Source organism: Hippoglossus hippoglossus, chromosome 21, assembly GCF_009819705.1.
Source record: "Hippoglossus hippoglossus isolate fHipHip1 chromosome 21, fHipHip1.pri, whole genome shotgun sequence".
NCBI classification, from domain to species: domain Eukaryota; kingdom Metazoa; phylum Chordata; class Actinopteri; order Pleuronectiformes; family Pleuronectidae; genus Hippoglossus; species Hippoglossus hippoglossus.
Genome location: NC_047171.1, coordinates 9263371 through 9284684, shown reverse-complemented (window position 1 = coordinate 9284684; position 21314 = coordinate 9263371). Strand labels below are relative to the sequence as shown.

Below are 21314 nucleotides of genomic sequence, written 5' to 3'. Positions count from 1 at the left end.
TTTGCTCTGGATATGGGCAGAAACAGATGTGTGCAAGTGTTTTTTTTCTCTGTGTCCGCAGCACACACACATCGATCTGAAGAGCGTTGAGTTCATTTAAAATTGAATTAAAGGTTTTTAACTACTGATATGCACACGTCTTTATGATTATATGTGCACGTGTGTGTTTTGCAGACCTGCGGCTATGGTGTGAAGGATGAGGACTTTGCCTGTGTGCCGTGTCCGCACGGGAAATATTCCAAAGGGAAGTACGAGATCTGCAGACGCCACAAAGACTGCGACGCCCTCTACAAAGCCACGGTGCGGGCGGCGGGGACTCCGGACAGCGATGCCGAGTGTGGGCCGTGTTTACCGGGGTAAACCACACACGAGCACACACACAAATACAAGCTTCAAACCCCATTTGTTACTGTACAGGGGACATATAATTGATTATATGTGAATATATATATAACACAGAGATTAACATGGTACAATATGAGTGCTCAGACCGTTGTATAGATGTATCCATACACTTGCTTTAAAGTAGCATGAGCTGACATGTGAACAGACCACCCTGCTGCCGTCGGTTTAATGCGTCCCCTCACTTTGCGCACAAACACACACTAAATCCTCCGCTCCTCCATTTGCACATGACAGCTGTGGATGCAACCCCTGTCACTTAAAAATATTAAGTCGGGGTTTAAATGTTACCAGACCTCCCTCTCCTCCCTCCTCCTGTTCCTCCCTCGTCTCTCCACTGGCTCCTCTCTGCAGACGGACACAGTTTCTTTCCTAGAGCGTTCAGCATGTTGTTTTAAAATCTGGTTGCTAAGGCACTTGATCAAATCATATTTCATTCGATATGTATGATTAAATGTGAGAAATGTATAATTAGGTGGGTCTTGAAGGCAAAAGTATGAGAGACTGATGATTTGGTGGAATTGGATGAACCCTCCCACTCCAATAAGGAGAGCGAGTGTTGAAATCGTTTCCTCCCATCATTCATCTGGATGCTGTCCGGCGGCCTCCTACTTTTCTTGGCTCTCGCTCCACTTCCACAGGATGTTTTTTTTGCTTTTGATGAGTGTGATCGTTACAGGAAGCAGCGTGCACAGGAACACTTGAGTTTGGTCATGTCTTGTGTGTGTGTGTGTGTCTGTGTCTCTAGTCTATACAATATGCTGTGATCCTGTATGTGTGGTTGTTTGAAGCAGCAGATAGAGTCAGTGTGTGTTTGATGCAGAGAAGAACAGGCCTGAACATTTGTTAAAGTTAAAGCCTGTAGCTCAGCGGAGGTGAAGAGCTGCAGGAGAAAGAGTCGGATACGACTTCAGCAGCACTTTCAAATAATGACTTAACAACTAAATAAATACTTGATAATACATAACAATTGTTTTTAAGCGATGAAGATTAAATATTTGTGCAGTGAGAAAATATTGTTGGAGAAAATTGGAAAACAAACAGCTGGTGTATGACGCATGTTAAACTTTGTAGGGCTCATAAAAATAAGGAAACATCTGTAATGATCATTGACGCAGAAAATTAATTTGCTTTTGCCTAAATGTACAAAAACATATAAACTTTTGTTCTTTTTATTTTGGTCCGACTAAAATAATGTAATATAATGTGATTATGTTATTCACTGACTTTGTTGTTTATTGTGCAATACCAGTGTTGGAACTGGTGCAGAAATTGCAGTTTAAACCCATCTGTCTTCAGGATTTTTGCAGAATATCTATAAACATTGAGCACATTTCTGAAATGAAATGAATTCATATAACAAACTGGAATAGCACTCAGAGAATGCAGACCTCTGCCAAGGCCAAACAGTCCCCTTGTGAAACACATTTAAACTCACTAGAGCCACTATTTTATTTGGATCAGCACCAAATTGCACACACTCATAAATATCCGTCCCCTAAACATGTCAGATTCTTTTTCACCAAGATCCACGAAAAACTCAATGTTATAGAAGGTGAAAAACTAATCCTGGATCCAATGTTTATTGGGGTCTTCCTTTGGTCATTTTTGTATAATCCTGCTAACTAACAAACAAACAAAGGCATAACTTCCTTGGCGGAGGCCATAATTCTAAATATTGAGTAAAATGCTTTATTGAAATTTTACTTGAAAGAATCCAAAGCTTGTTGATTACAAATGCACGATATTCATTCAGCCTGATCTTTAAAATCTGTTCAACATTTGTAACTGTGCTTGGTTATTTGTAATTTAAATATAAAATCCATCTCCTTCAACTACACGTCCACCAACATCCATAGAGATCTCATGGAATTACGTTCTCGTGGTTCGCGGTGCTGCCGTGTTGTGCAGCACAAGACCGAACCAGTCACTGTGACATACGTACAGATATCTGACGGCACCTGCAGGCTGCACAACAACACTGTACGCACATACCCATGGATGTTTCTGCTCTCAAGCCTAAATGATTTAGCACCACTGCCACTCATTCACACATTTAGGCCCTGGTTGCCTCGCCCTCCGTTCTCCTCTAATACACGTTCAGACGCTGGAGACTCAGGGCGATGTCTGTACCGAGCCAGTGTTTAGTGCCTTCGGGGCGTCAATTATGTACATTTCTTCACGGAGTCAAACTTTTCACCTCAGCTGCTTCCCCATACCTCAGCACTGTGCATGTTAAGTATGTCTAGAAGGTAGGGAGGCTGCGGATTATACACACCTGCCACGCTCAGTGCTGTTTGCTTACCTTTAGGAATAAGTACAACTTTTAGGAGATCTATCCCACTGATACAAGCCTTTTTGTCTCCTATAGGTATTACATGCTGGAGAACAGACCCAGAAACCTCTATGGGATGGTGTGCCACTCCTGCCAGAACGCACCGCGCAACACCAAAGAATGTAAGAGCTCACTCTTCACACTTTCATTCCTCCCTCCCTCCCTCCCCTTCCTTCCTTCCTTCCTTCCTTCCTTCCTTCCTTCCTTCCTTCCTTCCTTCCTTCCTTCCTTCCTTCCTTCCATTTTTCATCCTTTGCAACCCTTCTCCACCGCCGTCCTCTATTTATTCTCTTCTCAACTATGAATTCCCCCTGGTTTCTTTTTCAACACTCATCTTCACAGCTTTCTCTGCACAAACACAGATCTGGTTTCCGCGAGATTAAAAAGCTACCAAACATTAAAGTTTTCTGTCTAAATGAAAGGAACTAAAAGAGGACAGGCTGTTGCGAAAACAGATGTAACTGTGTGTCAAAAGCCTGGCCGAGGTTTAAGGGAAAACAAGTGGGGGTCAGATGTTGTGCCGAGTTCCCCCAGCCAGGTCGCTGTCCTTCCTGTCACCGCGCCTCGCTGGTGGACAGAGAGGTGGACATCCTCTGCCCTAAATTAGCATCATTCATAACCTCACTGTCTCACTACCCCTCATACCTGACTGTGTGTGCATGTGTGTGCGTGTTTTGGTGCCAGCTGTTGCTGCGACCACATCAGTGCACGATAATATCTACCAGAGGTTGTCTCCGTTTTTTTTTTCTTTCTGTTTTCCATCTGCCTCAGCGGCTCATAAACATTTCTATACACTTGCGGCACAAAGCGTGAATGTTGTCATGTGACACGTCGATTTGATTGTCACACATTGGTCCTCTGTGATTTCAGGAATTGTTTTTATCCTCAGTTTTTCTTACTGCTTTTCAAAACCCCAGCAGATGGCAATCAAGGGAAAATCAAGTTTTGATAAGTTGCAGATTTTATATTTGCATTTGACAGAGGTGATAATTGCCACCATATGATTTAGTGTTTCTAGCATATGAGCATTTCTGCTAAATGAGTCCTCACCACTCTAGTGTATTGTTTTAAATTTCCCAACACTTTAATTTAAATTAATTGTCACTGATTCCTCTGGAGATTGATCATAAACATCCCCTGCACATTTTTCAGATTATAAACATCATTAATAGTTTTAGTTAACATTCATCAGCTTTAAATCTTTCTCATGCACAGCGTAGTTGGTTTCATCTGTTTTTATCTACTAACCAAGATGTGTGCATGTTGTCAAGCCATTAAGTTTGAAAATCATCCTCAGTATTTAATCAAGGAGATTAATGGATTTTCATTTTAGCAGTCATTTTCTGTAAGTCAGAAAACTGTCAAAACTTTTTGACAGTTTTTCTGCTGAGAGGGAGACAATTATTGATGTTGTCCTACTGTGCCCTAAGTGGCTCTGTCCACATGTGACAAACAGATCACACTGGTCGTGTCAACAGATCTCGACATTGTTTTTGAATCTCACTGATAAATACATATATGTAGATCTATTAATAGATATAATATATAGATGACAACAGGAACATTATTTATGGGCCCATAATTGCTCAAAATCCCCCTTTGAGTGTAATAGAAAATCCCAGAAATTAATGGTGTTGTTGTTTTGTCACATTTAATGAGTGCGTTTGGAAAGATGAAAACCTCAAAAAGCAGCCCTGTCCTGCAGCGCAGAGGGTATAATGGAGGAGTGTGTGTGTGTGTGTGTGTGTGTGTGTGTGTGTGTGTGTGTGTGTGTGTGTACATGTGCATGTGGATAATTAAACACTTGCTTTTCAACAGCGCTGTAATTGTTTCTCCCAGGCATGGAAATAAGTGATTGAACGATGGTGTGAAGATGTGCGAGTAAGAGAGATAGAATGATATCAAAAAATACTTTCATTATTCATTGTGTGTTCAAATTTATCAAGGTTATTTGGGGGATTGTCATTCTTTGAGCTAAATTCAACCTTTAAGCATCTTGTTTCTCAGAAATATGTTTATTTCCTACAGTTTCCATATCGATTTATCTCAGAATATCACTCTTGTTTCTGGCTGTTCATGCAGCAGCTGTTTACAACATTGTTTAGTTTGAAGGTGCAGTTGTTTCAACACTTTGGTTTTTAGTATGGTCCAAACAAACAAGCTGTAATGTTGTTATTGGTGATCTTCAGAGTTGCAGATGTATTTTGTCACCACTCACTATACATGGACATCCATATCAACTAGTGACCTTATTCAGAATAAGGCATTATTTCCATTATAGTTACTTCCATTATACTATTTAAGATCTGTCTAATTTTGCAAAAGCTACAACTCCTTTTTTATTCTTCCATCTTCAGGGTATGCGTAAGTTGGTAACTGCAAAATGCTGGGAAAACTCCAATAGGATGTTAGAATGCGATTACATGTGTCAGTAATAAGTGTCCTATTCAGACTATTGTCTTAATGGGGTTTATATTGGAACACAGGTGTCCATGTAAACATAGTCGTTGATGGGACCGAGCCAGACTGGCTGTTTTCCCCCATTTCCACTCCTCAGGCTTAGCCAAGCTAACCGGCTGCTGACGACAGACGCAAGCGTGGTATCAATATTCTCATATAAACGTTGGCAAGAAAAGCAAACAGGTTTCCCAAAATGTGCAACTATTTATTCAAGAATGTTTTTGATTTCATCTCTAGAAACCTAAAATGCGTCACTGCTTCACAGGTGCCACGTGGACATTTCTCATGACCTGAACCTGACAATTTATGGCTTTTAATGAACTGATACATATGTAAACACTATTGTGTCGAATCAGCCGATGAGACGGATGAGAACCGGCAACGCAAGCTGTTATCTGAAATAACTTTGATTAGTGTTGATAGAAGATAACATTGCACAGAGCATCCTTTATTTCTCTTATGTCTGTTAAATCAGCTTGTGATACATTTCAATTAAACCCCTTTAGATCAGAACCGCCCACCCGCAGCAGTAAAAAGAAAAGGAGCTGAAAGCTGGGAGTTCTCCTGAAGGCAGGCTGACACTCGCCGTGTAATCTGTAAATTACCCGGCTCCTGCCTACGTCTGTGTGTGTGTGTGTGTGTGTGTGTGTGTGTGTGTGTGTGTGTGTGTGTGTGTGTGTGTGTGTGTGTGTGTGTGATAATTAAAACTTCAGTGGGTATGAGAAAGAAAGATGATTAACATGTCAGTTCTTGCGCTGATGCTACTCTCTGGCAGACAGACACTACAGTCTGTAGGCATCGCTCAAATTCCACCATCAACTTTTGGCTTTTTTATTGACTTTTTCTGCCGTTCTGACCTTTTCTTCCCGATCAGCCGCCAATACACATAAATACTTAAAATAGATAAGTGTCTAAGCATAAGAAGAGTTTTGCTCCCCACCTCAGAGACACCAGACACACGTGGGATTGTATAAAAGTTTGTTTTATCGGAGGTTAACCTTCGATTCATCCCCACTTAAAGACGTATCACGCTTCTCACCTCAAACAAAGTGCTCTTTTTATCATGTCGACGCCACTCTGTAATTCTGCTCCTCTCAGTTTGTTTGGACCCGAGCTTCCAGATTGCCCTGCAGTATCACCGTTTTGCAGTATGTGTTATTCAGCCATTGAGACGTGATTAAGAGATGGAACCGCAAGACGCTAAACAAAATTCCAGTTCAGACTCATATCCTTGTCCCAGGGAGTGTAAACACATACCCGGAGTTAATGTCTGCAGCCACAGGGCACCGATGTGTGTGTGTGTCTGTGTGTGTGTCTGTGTGTGTGTGTGTGACATGAGTCTCAGAGGCCATGGGAAGTGTTAGGGCACATGCCAAAAAGGTGAACAGTATATCAAGTTGGGGAAATAAAGGACTGATTAAGAGAGCAGATTTACGAGCTGCCGGGTTTTATAGCTCAATTAGAAGCGCGTAAAAACAATTGATGAATAATCCAGTCGCAGAGACGGAGACGAGAGGGGGGGGGATGTCTCTCATAAGAAAGAGAGACATCTGGACAGCGAGTTGTTTTCTAGCGCCCGACCTTCACTGACTCTGCAGCTTGTTCACTACAGCAGGAGTCGGTGAAAGATGGAGTTCAGGACAAACTGTTTGTGCAGATAATTTGACATTTTAACGCCTGCAAACCATTTTGGGGGGGGAAATAAAAGGTCCATAAAATGCGAGGCCAAAGCTAACACACCACCACCACCACCACCAGTGAATGATCGGATGTGAACTCTGCCAGGGACTAATTGAAATGGTTTGTGGTGGAACAATCTGCTGTATTTTACTTAATTTGGAAGAAAGTAGTCATCCGGTTAGAACAAGGGTGTGTGCAATGTGTGTGCAATGTGGTACAGCCAGTTAGCTTAGCAAAAAAACCAGGCATATTTTAGGGGGGAAAATGTGGATCTAGTGAATTTAAATAGTAGTTTGATACGGGGACTGTTGGGTTTCCAGTCCTTGTGCCAAGGTGATCTAACCGGCACTAGCTTCATACTCACTGCAACAACATTATAATTGTACTAATCTGTTCATCTAACTGTTGACGGTACATAACCATGTTTCCCAAATGAGAAACGGTTACTTTAATCAAAGTTAGCACCGTTTTGCTTTAGTAAACTGGGACTGAAGTGTGTTTATGTGTGTGTGTTTACAGGCAAGCAAAGCAGTAAACCAAAAGAGAAACCTCCTATTGACCCTGGCAGCACGACAGTGTTCCCTCACCCAGATAAAGGTAAATGCAAATACACAGTCGTCCATCACCTTTCATCCTCCCTTCTCACACACACACACACACACACACACACACACACACACACACACACACACACACACACACACACACATGCAGACACACACACTCCCTTACAAAACTTTCAACCATCAATAATAACCATGGCTCCATGTTTCAGGTACCAATGGACAGGGTCACCTAGCCACAGCTCTCATCATCGCCATGTCAACCATATTCATCATGGCCATCGCCATCGTCCTCATAATCATGTTTTACATCCTGAAGGCCAAGCCGAGCGGCCAGGGTGAGCGGCGCACGCACGCACGCACGCACACACGCACACACAGGAGGGCATTTGTGATTAATGATGTTTCATGTTTCTTTGTGCTTGTGTGTGTGTGTCTGCAGCATGTTGTTCTGGACAAGTTGTGAAGGCAGTGGAGGCTCAGACCATCAAACAGGAAGACAAGAAAGATGTTCCAGGTGAGGCAGGATGGCCACACACACACACACACACACACACACACACACACACACACACACACACACGTTTGTACGTCTATCTACGTAGGACCCTTACCCTAATCTTAATCATCCAAACTAAATGCCTAACCCTAACCCTAAAACCACTCTGTCGGGTCTATGCTTAAATTGGTCCTCACAAAGATATAAGTACAGGAACACACACACACACACTGAATTAGTAATGAGACATGTTATTTGGGCATCTAATAGAATCCTGTTTGACGAGCCTCACAACCAGAACTGACTCAGTTCCACTTTGTAGCCGTAACAATGAACAATGAATCTGTTTACATGCACATTAGTCTCCTGGTTATGAGCCTCGCCCTGGTTTTCATTATAAACTGGATGTGATGTTTACATGAAACTTAAGTAATGTTGTTATTCGTATCCTTGTATACATGATCCTAATATTATCCACATTTTTGGCCATATGCATGAGCGCAGGCACGCGTTTGACTCAGCGTTCCATCGAGCATGTTCAGGTTCCTCCGAAGAGGCAGAACTGATTTAATCCAGGGTTCTGAAAACAAATTGTGACATTTAAAGATATTATATGTTACAATTATTATTATATTTTTTTTTTTAAGACTTGCGTTGCGACTTTCGTGCTTACACATACAAAGTGATTCAACAATGTTCAAACCCAGAGAAATCCACAATTTTATTCAAGGCAGTGGAACGTTTCATCTTGGTCGACATCGGCTTTAACTTCCAGAGCAAATGATGTATGACGAAGGAAGAACCCGCTGCTAGCCAGTTGGCCAGTCAGCTGTTGCTTCTACTGTTTGTATTGGTCACTCGTAATGGGTCAAGATTATTCGTTGCCTTTTGCTGCGCGTTCTGTCACAAAGCTCTCACATATACAAGCGACAGGAAACGGTGTTGACGGGAACAAGTCCCTTGATCCCACGCTGCTTCACGACATCATCAAACTAGGTCTTTTGTGATTGGTTTGATCGAGAGACCCCGTAGTTACATATTATATTTGATTTAGATAATTACATCAACATAATACTCCACCACACCATTAATTCAACTTTAACACATTCTTTTTTCACTCGTAAACCAAGGATGCCAATCAAAGTACATTTCCTTGAGATTATACAGACTGTAAGGTAATTATTTTGTAATTTGTATGGCACAAATTGATATATTGAAATTGTGTCACACAACCTGAAAAAAAGTAAAGCATTAAATTACACTTATATAGTGACAGGGAGCAACATCTGTTTTACGTCTCCTCTAATGTTCTCAGTGTTTTCATATCTGTATAAATATAATAAACAGGCCGGCAGACACTGATCATCACCACGTCTCCATAAACTCCACTCACACGTCGCACGGTCCCTTAATGACGAGCCGACAAAACGAGCGCTCGATAGCAGATGCACTTTACACTTAAGCCACATCAAAAATACACTCCATAATAGCACAAAGGCACTCGCAGCTCCATAACTATATATCAACAAGGCAAACTGTAATTTGTATTTTTTTTTTTTTACTCCTGTACGACAAAAATAATCACAGTGACCCAGCACACAATTTGCGTGACAGTCAGATGAGGCCTGAACACATACCACCCAGCGGTGATTACAGCGACATGTGTATAATTTGACTCAATCCTCTTCAACCTTGATTCAGGTGGCTGCGACCGGCTTATGTGCTAAACCCAGACACTTTATATCATCTGTAATCAGGCTTATAGTCGCTTCAGTGTTATCCAACAATTTCCTGTAGTGCTGTGGGCTTAGATTTATTTATTTTTTTTTGTAGCTGCATATTTCATTTATTCTTGCAGAAAATTATTTCTCTGTTCTCTGGAACACGTATGTGGCATCATGGGACATTTGAACTCCTCGTTCATCACATCTGTGTTAAACATGTTATCGGACAGATCTCATCAAATCTGACTGAATCCCATTTAAATGTTAATGCAGTGTTGTCTCCGTGTGTCAGTCTGGTATGTACATGTGTGTACGTATGATGATTTCAGCATGATTTATGCAAATGTGTGTGTGTGTGTCTGTGTGTGGTGAGGGACCTGCAGCGGGATGAGTACCTCGTGGTGGAATGCGAAGCTTCCAAAGCTAAAGCCATACGTTGCTTTAGGCACCATTTCTCCTGACAATGATGCTCTGTTCAATTTCACTCGCAGACTGACTGACTAACCATTTACATGTGGCGTGGATGCGAAAACACACAAACAGACACACACTCTCACTCACACTGCCACAAACACATTTTGTGTTATGACAAGTTCGCTCAGTTAATGGCTGCTAAAAATTTTTTCTCTGAGTTGTGAGTGAATGTTGTGCGTCTGTGTGTCAATACATGTGGGATGACGGGGGTGTGTGTGTGTGTGTGTGTGAGTGAAGCTCATTGCTTGAAGCTCTACTGGAGCTGTCTGTCACTCATGTAGAGACAGAGTTAATAAGTTTGTGTGAAGAAAGACACACATGCTTAAATACACACACACACACACACACAGTTTCTTTGTTACACATTGTGTTTGTTCCACTTAAACATTCATTGCTGTCTTCAAGGTATGAATTCTCATCAAGCCTCAGGAATCTGTTCTCTTTTGTGTTTTCGAACAATCACGCAAACATCTCTGAAAAAACTTTTTGGAATGAGAACTTTCAATTGGTGTTTCTGGATCCTCTCCCGCTATGTTTACTATATTTTGGAAAACGAAACGCATGTGAACGTGTGTGTCTTTTCTCGTTTTCTCTCTTAGACAAAGTGGTGATCTACTCAGAAAAGGACGAGTTTGACAAACTGAAAGTTCCCCCGCAGAAGACGGTCAAAAGGTGAGAGACGCCTGTTGATTCGTGAGCAGCACTGCTCCTCTTTGGTTGTTACGGAGTTTGATGAAATGGTTATTAGTGATTATTCGTTAAAGCACAACAACTTACGCTCTTTGTAACAAAAGAACTGGTAAAAAAAAAGCTTATTTAAAATGGAAGATATGATTGTTTAGTGATAACTATGGGGATATGTAGTTGTAATATCCTTTTTTTATATATCTTGACCCACAGCTGTATTTTAATCTATCTACTGAGGTATGGACAGAATTTACAAACACACAAATTCAGCATTTTCACATGATAGAAATGGAAATAATGAAATTATGTGTATGCACACTTACTATGTATATTTGTTTATAATGTTCTGCTAATTCTGTGTGTTCTGAATAATTGCGCACATACTATATATATATATGGGTGATATACTGAGTTTATAGAGCGTGATTTGTTTTTTAAACACCATTGTGTGCGCTGAGCTTTGTGTGCGTCTTTGTGTTTGTAAGTGGCGACACAGAGACGCTACACAAAAGAAAGAAGCTTTTATCATTTTTGCAGCATCTGCCTGTAATTAAGCCCTAACTAAACAAGTCACTGCAGTAGTAGCATCACTGCTGCTGGCATATTTAGTGTGTCTTATCCACACAAATATGTGCGTGTGTATGTGTGTGTGTATGAGGCATGTTAAACGCAAGTGCAGTTGAGGTTTTCTTTTGTACTAATGAAGCAGACAGCTGAGACGTGGGTTTTTTGGGGGGGGGGGGTGGAGTATAGATGAGCCCTGAAGCCTAACACACACTGAGAGACGGACAGAGGGGGTAGTTGTTGGAGCCGATAGGGGTATTTATTCCAGGCTTCACCTAAAACCACCACCAGGTGAAAGCACATCCTGGCAGACAACAAAAGGACGACAGTTTTTCTCACCTTCATCCTTTTTTGCATATATCTCATCCCCCCAAGTGCAGACAATGCTGCTTTATGGGTGCTGGTAGCTGATGGATGGGAGAGGTGTGGAGATGCATGATTGCGCACAGCACAACACAACACAACACAACACAACACAACACGACACACAAACCTACAGTCAGCTTTTGTGTTCAAATGTTATAGTTCTTGCAACAAACACATACCTATATTGACTTTCTCAGGACAGAGAAAGGGTCTAAATTAAAGAATAGATGACACACACACACACACACACACACACACACACACACACACGAACACACACACACACACACACACACACACCTCCATTAATAGTGTGGTATAGCATCATGCCAAAGGATGTGCTAACTCACTGCTGTAACTGCCAGCGGTGGGTGTTAGATTTCCAGGAAACAATGGCATTTTGTGTGTGTGTGTGTGTGTTGAGGAAAAAGAGCATGGGACTGTGAAACAATGGCATTCTCTGTCAACAAGGTGCTTTTGCGAGAAAAACCCAGAGCAGGCGCAGGGAGGGAGATGATGGGTAATAAAATGATATTATACGGTATCATGTTGTAAAATCGCAGCGCTATTTCAGTCAATCACGGGGAACAGCTCCGAAACATCCGCGGCTATGGCAACAACAACATCATTCTTCCACGAGACGTTTTCATTGGTCAAAGTTCCCATTGATTCTGCAAAGATCATGAGTCATTCTGTGTGTGTTGGCTGTCACTTGCACCTTTGATTATATAGTAGAGCAGCAAAACTATATACTCTGCCAATAACTCCGAGGGGTGCATATTCATTGATATGATTGAGGGCAAATCCGAACTTAAAAAGTAATCTTACTTCTGAGTATAATAGCAATTTATCTAAAGTAATTGAGCTTTTTTTCATGACAAAATATCGTCATGTCTTTGCAATGAAAATAAGCTCCAACACATTTTATTGTGCAGTTTGATAACTTGTGTGTTACTTTCCAGACAGTACGGTTTTTTTTATGTCTAATGAGGACTGTAAAAAGAGATTTGTATAAAGGTCCAGTGGATTTAGGGGGATCCATTGATAGAAATGAAATATAATATTAATAATATTTTTTTCAGTGTATAATCTCCTCAAATAAAGAATCATTGTGTTTTCATTACCTTCAAATTATTCTTTTATATCTACATTGGAAGTGGGTCCTCTCCCACAGACAGCGGTGGTGGAAGTACCTCATTAACTTTTCTACTTGATTAAAAGTTAATTGGTACTTTGTTTTTAAATAGTATTAAAAGGTAAAAGTACTTCTGAGTGTAAAGGTTAACTGCCTCATTATATCTGAGTCATGGCTGCAAGAGGCGGCGTCTAATCTTACCTGACTGCTCTGATTGGATCAGTGGACCAATTCCCCTCTTGTTACTGATTTCATTTAAAATGTATAGAAACCTAGAGAAGGCATTTTACATTTGTGTTACCTGAAGGCTACCGCAGGCATGTTTTAAATGAATGGGCTTTTAATGTGAAAGTGAACCCTAAATTGCAGAGTAGCCTACTAATAAAGCTTAAAAAACAAAACACAAGATATACAACTCATGTATTGCATTTAATTGTTAGTTGTGTAAGAGTTGAATGTAAAAAACATTACCTGCCTATAGTGGTAAGAATGTAGGAGCTCAAGAGAATTACAGGCAGGAGACCATATTCACATTTTAACTGTGTGTCTGGTCTCTGAGTTTTATGTAATACCAGAGAATGTGTTGCACATGTGTTCCAATGAGTGTCTTTGTCTGTGCAGTGAAAATGATGCGTCATCAGAGAACGAGCAGCTGCTAAGCCGCAGCATCGACAGCGACGAGGAGGCTGCGTCCGACAAACAGGGATCAGCCGACACCAACAACACCAACCCGTGCCTGGTCAACCTGGGCAACAAGCCCGACCTCTGCCTCCTCTCTCTGGGGCTGCACGAGAGCGACCACACCTGCAATGGGTCCCCCACCATCATGTCCGGCCAGGCCAACAACGCCACGAGTCCCAACCACGTCGGCAACGTCAACCACATCGCCAGCAATAACCACATCAGCAACATGAATGCGATCAATAACAACAATAAAACCCCAGGGGTAAGGAAGAAGGACCATTTAACAACACAAAAATATGATTATGAACAGATCTCCAGTTCAGTATCATCTGGAAATCACAAAGTGATTTTGTTTTTTCTCACAGATGCTACAGAGTCGAAGGAAAAAGATCCTGGATCTATACGCCAGAGCCTGCAATGTGACAGAGGGTAAGGCTGGATTTCTCTCAATACTGTGGAGGAGTTTAACTTTGACTTTAACTTTCTATGAACTGCATTTAAGTGTAATTTTCAAAGAAAATTGCATCAAACTGCATCTGAAAGATGTTTAAAATAAGAGTTCACATTTGTGGTGAAGAAAAAACAACTCCCCCCAATGATTAAAGATGTGTTTGTTAGACATCTTTACCAAACGGCTTGCTCGTGAAAATCTTACATTTTTCCTAAGATCAGTCAAAAAATGATATATATAATATATAATATATAATATATAATATAGCTCAATACTTGGTCGGGGCTCCTTCAGCACAAATTATTGCATCAATGCGATAACGAATCTGAAAAGAGGACTACCGACCACTGTGCCATGGTCCAGTCTTCCCCATGATTGTGGTTGCATATAATGAACTAGACTGAGAGATACACGGTATTTATTATGAATGAATATTAAGTTACTCGAAGCTTAATTTTAAATTTAAAAAATGCTTGAAATATTTTAGTTTAAGTGTAATGAGTCTAGGATATATAAAATTTTCATATTCTGTCATAACTGTCAAAAGATTAGGAACTTTTTCACGATATTCCAATTTTTTGATATGCAACGCTGTTCTAACCCTCCTGTCCCTCTCCAGGCCTGAGCCCCACAGAGCTTCCCTTCGACTGTCTGGAGAAGACCAGCCGCATGCTGAGCTCCTCCTACAGCAGCGAGGCGGCCGTGGTAAAGACGTGGAGGCACCTGGCCGAGAGCTTCGGCCTGAAGCGCGACGAGATCGGCGGCATGAGCGACGGCCTGCAGCTCTTCGAGAGGGTGAGCACGGCGGGCTACAGCATCCCTGACCTCCTGACCCGCCTGGTGCAGATCGAGAGGCTGGACGCCGTGGAGTCGCTCTGCTCGGACGTGCTGGGCGGCGGCGAGATGACGGTGGTCAACGGGAGGCAAGGCATCAGCAGTTTTCACAGCCAACTGGTGTGTCAATCCCAGTACCCGTCACCCTCCCAACGCTGCGCCAGTGTCTAGACATGTGGTGGAGCAGAGACTTAAGAGACTGGGATGCCTTACAGTATACATTTCAGTAGGGACAGATACTGCTCTGACTCGGAGGACAGCACATATACAGCAAACATATTACACCCATCACATGAAGAATGTCAGTGGACCTTTGCAGGCACAGTTCTTATTCGCCCATCGTGGTTCTCTCTCTTTCAAGAAAGCTAGCAATGTGAAATTGTTTCCTTAACTCCCATCTTTCTAAACTTTTACAGAGTTTGAGAAAGAAAGAAAATGAACGATTGCTCGAGTTCAGATTATTCTCGTTTGGTTGTTTAGATATTTTCTGCTTTGCCAGAACAAAACAATCACGATTCCTTTTAGATTTTTTTTTTCTTTCTCAAATTCCAAGAAAATAGTTGGTTTAACTGTGCGCTGGATGCAACACCAAAAAAAACAATATTTCGTAAGCAGTATTAAAAAAGATACACAACTATAGTCAAGAGTGGAGTCTGGGATTTTACAGAATTATCTGAAGATTTGATTATCTTAAATTTGCTCTTTTGAGAGTCCATGCTACACAATTCACAGAATTTCTCTGCTGCTTGTGCGAAGTATATAAATCACACTCTTGCTACAGCTACTTCCTATGCCGTGATCCAGGCTGTGACCCCCCTCACCCCCCAGTAATTCTTCCAGTCTATCCTCCCCCTTTCCCCTTTCACCCCAGCGCTGCGGTCTAGCGCTGCCGCCAGTCCTAATTATTTGGCGTGTGGCTTGCCGGGCCCCTAATAGGCTGAAGTGTTGTGGTTTACAGAGCGGGTGCAAAGTGCCTGTGATTTCCATCACCCAATTAAGCATTTAGGGCCACTTAACCACTGAAAGCCCAGTGGAAAAGCTATAAAAAAGTGTGCATTAAAAAATAGAGATGCCACAGCAACAGGCATGACTAACTGCCTCCGGGGGAATCTGCGCTGCGAGCAGTGCGAGAACGCAGCCGGCCATGGTGGAAGCAGCGCTACGGTTGTCCTGCAACGTCTGATCTCGCTCAGCTTTTTGTGGCCGGCTCAGTCATGCTCAGACAGGATTTAAGCTCTCCTCTACCCTATGGGACCAATATAGCAAATGAGAACAATGTGCAGTTGTGTGGGTTGTCCACTTCTGAAAAGTAGCCGAAGCCGGTTTACGGTTGTTATGCACAGAGACTAGGGGGGGGCTCCGAACAGCATCAGGTTAAACTTTACGAAGAGTGTCACGTTCGATGCACTTCATTAATAACAGATTAGAGCCGACAGATAAGATGCTGGTCAACGTCCGGCTTTCTGTGGTGGTGAGGCTCCAAAACTCAGCTCAAACAAGCAATGCCAAGACTGACTTTGATCTCATTTCTTGGGAATCGGACTGATCTTTATCTAATGTCTGATGTTGTCAGCATAATGTCCCATGACTGATCTGCACAGAATCAAACACATCACCTGCTGTCAAGTTCTCTTTGTTACTGCTTTTTTTTTTTTTTTTATACTGCAAACTCTGGGGCTGGACCCCGGTACTTAAATTAATGTGCTATGTTCATCAAGCATCTATTCATAGTTTATTTCCTTTGTAAAATCTCTTGTCGAGGCAAAGAAAAAGCTCACGATAAATATAACAGCTTTTTCAGAGCAGGGCCGTCTTCATCCGATCCAGTTCAAATCGAAACATGTTTAACTAGTTATTTTTATCATGTTTTATGATGTTGAACTTTGTAAATAATATAATTGCTGGACTGAATTGAAATGAAATGGATCCAAGCCCTGATTCCAGGCACGCAAAATCTTGTCTTACACACAGTATATTATGCTGATATACAGAAACCAAACTTGGATTTCTTACCTCAGTAGCACACACATAATAGTAGAACATGTAGAAACACACATGCAAAGCCATCACAGAACCAAAGTATAACTGTATATATAACTTATTATTGTACATAATGTAAACATTAATAAAGATGTAATGAAAAAAATGGCTCGGTATCTGACTTTTGTTTGAGATGAGTGACGGTGGACTGGACCTTCAGGACTTCGGGATACTTCTGATTGTAAAATGTTGCTAGTTTTTTCCAATCAGATGTATCTCAAATTTTAACAGTTGCTTAATCGAGATAAGCAGTAGGTGGCGCTCTTTCACTCACATGTGTTAGCAAATTACACAATACATATTCATCTGTACATTTTGTGCTGCTATGCAATACACTAACAAGAGTAAGAGTCAACAGTCTTGTTAGCAGCTCTGTGACGTGCGTTAGGTTCAGATGCTAACGCCAATGCTAGCTCGCCAATATGTTCAAACAGCAATTTATTACATTACATTTAGCTGAACCTTCCAATCCTAACATGCTGATAGCAGGTGTAACGCTTAGCATGTTAGCGCTTTCTATATTTCACATCTCCTAAAGCTATTTCTGTCACCATTCATGCATATTTCGCTCTGCCTTTATTCACTCGTATTTTCTTCTACTGCTACTTGTTTAATGCTACTTGTGATCTATTGTATTGTACAATAGACGCGTTGCTGCTGCGACAAAGTCATTTCCCTTCAATAAATGACCGACTAAGACTTCATCAAACCTCCTGCAAACAAAATGACTTGAGCTCAGACACACACTGAGTGAGTGACTCATGTCAGTGATTTGTTCCCACAGGGACACTGACTCAACCAACCTTCAAACAAGTCAATGACATAAATCACTCACTCCAGTACTTCTCCGTGCCCATTTGCCCACCGAGAGCTGCACTGAACTGATGAATGGAGGAATCGTTTCAGGAAGTAGTTCATATCCGTTCATTCTCACAAAACCATTCATGAATAGCACTACACCAGACCTCATATGGCTCTACTGAAAAACCATGAATGAATCTATCCAATTTATGCTGTGATATTTCAGCTTGGACCAAAGTAGTGGTAGTACAATGTCATTATCATCAATTAAGCATTACAAATATAATGTAATTATTCTGAAAAATAATAGGAAACATTCATCATGATGAAAAATTGGATAAATATATGTACAGTATATATGTCACTAAGCGCAGGAGGGGTCATGGGAAATATTTATATAAAGATGCTAAGGAAGATAGTAAAGGGTAATAAACTTAATGACAAATATGATTGTTTCAAAATATATTTAGCATATACAAAGGAACAATTGAATAAATGACTTATTTTTTCATGTATCTTTAAGAGCCTTCTATAGTTTATACAGTAACCCTTAGCACTTATTAAATACACATACATTAGGTATATATGTATATCATGTTTAACAAGGGATGCTCTCCATCTTGTCCTATGTTCTAACATACATCATGTCAGAGGTGTATGATATTGATACACATTAACTCCATGTAAAGTTCCACAATGGACTTAGGACATATTAGTAACCGTTACAGCAGACATTGACAAGGTTGGTTAATTGATTAGAGACACCGAGTGGAACATCACTAATCACAACATTTTCCCGAGCATTCAAAACTCCCACAGTTAATTATAGGTCATTAAATGTGACACATTAACTTGATGCTTCATTAAATAAAAAAGACTGTCGGACAAGATTAATGGGCCGTAAGCACATTCAGGCATTAGTTCTGGCTTTCAAATGCACTTTCATCTCATCCAGTGGCTTTCGACTGCGGGTCAAGAAGCCAAACTACTTCTCCCTTCCAGATTAAACATAACTCATTTCTCCTTTATGTAAAGCTTTTACATACTCATCATTATTTATTGTTACCAAATGATGAAGAACAATAAAGAACTTGCATGAACTCCAATGTCCAGATACGTGATTTATGTATCACAGGATTAATAAACGATGCATCAACACTACAACGTTTTCTCAACTGGGAGGAATTTTATCCTGGACAACGTTAATGTAAATTCCTCTTCTGCCCCCACTTATCTTTTTTTATACTGAAGACTCTTCTTTTTTTTTCAGCAACGTGGCATTAGCTTCTACAGATGTCACCTCAGCGAGCTACTCTATCATCAGGCTTTCACTGTGTGTTTGTGCCAAGATTCCCGAGGCCTTAGCTAAACAATTAGGTGTGTGTGTGTGTGTCTGTGTGTGCGTGTGTGTGCGCGTGTGTGCGCGCTGGCTGGGGATCTTAAGGCTGGTTCATTGAGGGTCTGTCTGGCAGTGGAAATGCCAGTGATGCTGCTGTGGGGCATTGGGGCAGCATTGAGGTATTTCTCTCATCATGTTTCAAACTCTCAAAATTGCCCACAATATAATCCATCCAATTTGAAGAGCCTCTTACTCTAATAACACAAGGGTACACATTTGTGTGTGTGTGTGTCTTCAGGGTCTGTTTCTGCGTCATAAGTGCTTGGCTTGACTTTAAATGAGGAGGAGGAAGCCGTACAGGCTCTTCAGGGCAAGGAGTGCCAACCATGACACTAATTCAACCCCTGCCAGTAACAAATTCACCCCCCCCCCCAACACAAAAAGTGAATGCAGACACTCATCCCCTGTCAGCCACTTGCAAACACATCAAACAGTTCAGGTATTAGTGTCCACACCTCAGTCAGGTGTATTTCCTAGTGAACGTCTAAAGCACAGGATGAACTGTTGGCACTCTGTGTAATTGCATTTCTTTCAACTGCCATTAACTCCAGTACAAGTTTGGAAAAATCCATTGAAAGATGCTTTTTATAAAAAAAAATTCATAAAGAAATAGTTTAACACAAAAATTCTCCCATATAGGAACTAATTGCTTTTTTTCCAATAGCACAGCTTGACCCTGACTATGACTATTTTGACTTATAAATAAACAGAGATGCCTAGAGACATTACAGACTATGCAGCCCTAAGCTTTTATGGAATTCTAACTCTTAATGTGACATTATTTCTATATGATGACTTTATAATGTGCAGTGCTCTTTCTACACAGACTTGTTTGAGATGGGCTGTTTTGTTCGGCCTGTGGTGATGCTGGTTGCAGCTTTCACTCTGAAACTGTAAAAATGACCTGCAGCAATCCAGCTGCCGCAAGTAAAAAAAAAACAGGCAGCAGGACTCAATACACAGAACTCTGAAGCTGTGCCACCGCTGCTGCACACAGAGCTGTTCACCTGTTTATCCAAAGGTCTGTGAAGCTTGACTCGGGACGCAGAACCCCGAACTGGAGGATCAGTTGTTGCTGTCATGGTCTACAACATTGATGAATCCCAGCCGCGGCTGCTACAGAGCGCTGGTCCCTTGTTTATTCTAATTTTATTCATATTGAGTGTGTCAAAATGGATTATGGTTATTTAAGATGGTGACTGTGTGCCTAACATAAGTCTGAAGAAGAGCGTTGTGCTTGAAGTCTATTGCTACAGACCTCCCTCCTTCTCTCAGCCATCTTATCAACACTTCCCTGTCAACTGGCTGTTTCCCTAACTCTCTGAAGGAGGCAAGAGTAAACCCTCTCCTGAAGAAGCCCCCCCCCCCAACCCGTCTGAAGTAAACAACTACAGACCTGTCTCTCTTCTTCCCTTTCTTTGCAAAGCTCTCGAGCGAGCTATCTTTAATCAACTCTCCTCCTATCTTCACCATAACAACCTACTTGATCCTCACCAGTCTGCTTTCAAGGCAGGGAACTCAACTGAGACTGCCCTCCTTGCTGTCTGAGCAACTTCACACTGCTAGAGCAGCCTCTCTCTCCTCTGTCCTCCTCCTTCTAGACCTTTCTGCTGCATTTGACACAGTGAACCACCAGATCCATATTTCCTCCCTTCAGGATCTGGGTGTCTCAGGCTCTGCTCTCTCCCTGCTCTCATCCTACCTCAATGATCACACTTAATGGGTAACTTGGAGAGGATCTGTGTCTGAACCCTGTCCTCTCACTACTGGCGGGTCCAGTCTACATCCAGTACTTGGTCAAACATTACACCCCAGCCCGTCCACTCCAATCTGCATCTGCCAATCAGCTTGTTGATCCCTCACTGCGAGCTAATCACTGAACAAAATCACGACTGTTTGCTCTCCTGGCTCCTGAATGGTGGAACAAGCTCGCCAATGAGATCAGGACAGCAGAAAGTCTACACATCTTCCGTTGCAAACTAAAAACACACCTCTACCGACTATACCTTGACTAAAAAAATGAAACTTTCAAAAAGTAGCACTTTTGTAGCACTTATATGTCACTTACTTATAGCACTCTGTAGTTATGCTTTCTTGAAGAAAATTCTACTTTCTTGATTCTTGTTGCTCTGGGTTTGTACCCTCACGGTTGAATGCACTTATAGTGAGTCGCTTTGGATAAAAGCGTCAGCTAAATGAAATGTAAAAAAATAGTC

At 41.5% G+C, this 21314-nt stretch overlaps 1 protein-coding gene across 3 annotated transcripts in view; it reads left to right on the top strand.

The window, feature by feature from the left end:
- edar (ectodysplasin A receptor) overlaps nt 1-15907 on the top strand; it is a 32232-nt gene extending 16325 nt beyond the window's left edge. The window contains exons 4-12 of one of the 3 annotated variants that reach the window (XM_034575303.1): nt 175-356; nt 2774-2859; nt 7397-7474; nt 7653-7778; nt 7883-7957; nt 10737-10809; nt 13511-13835; nt 13939-14002; nt 14644-15907. In XM_034575303.1, coding sequence (XP_034431194.1) covers nt 175-356; nt 2774-2859; nt 7397-7474; nt 7653-7778; nt 7883-7957; nt 10737-10809; nt 13511-13835; nt 13939-14002; nt 14644-15029 — 1395 coding nt within the window. In that variant the 3' untranslated portion in view covers nt 15030-15907. The remainder of the gene's footprint in view (nt 1-174; nt 357-2773; nt 2860-7396; nt 7475-7652; nt 7779-7882; nt 7958-10736; nt 10810-13510; nt 13836-13938; nt 14003-14643) is intronic. The other 2 variants (XM_034575304.1, XM_034575305.1) reach the window with 2 other exon arrangements.
- Nucleotides 15908-21314: the final 5407 nt, after the last annotated feature.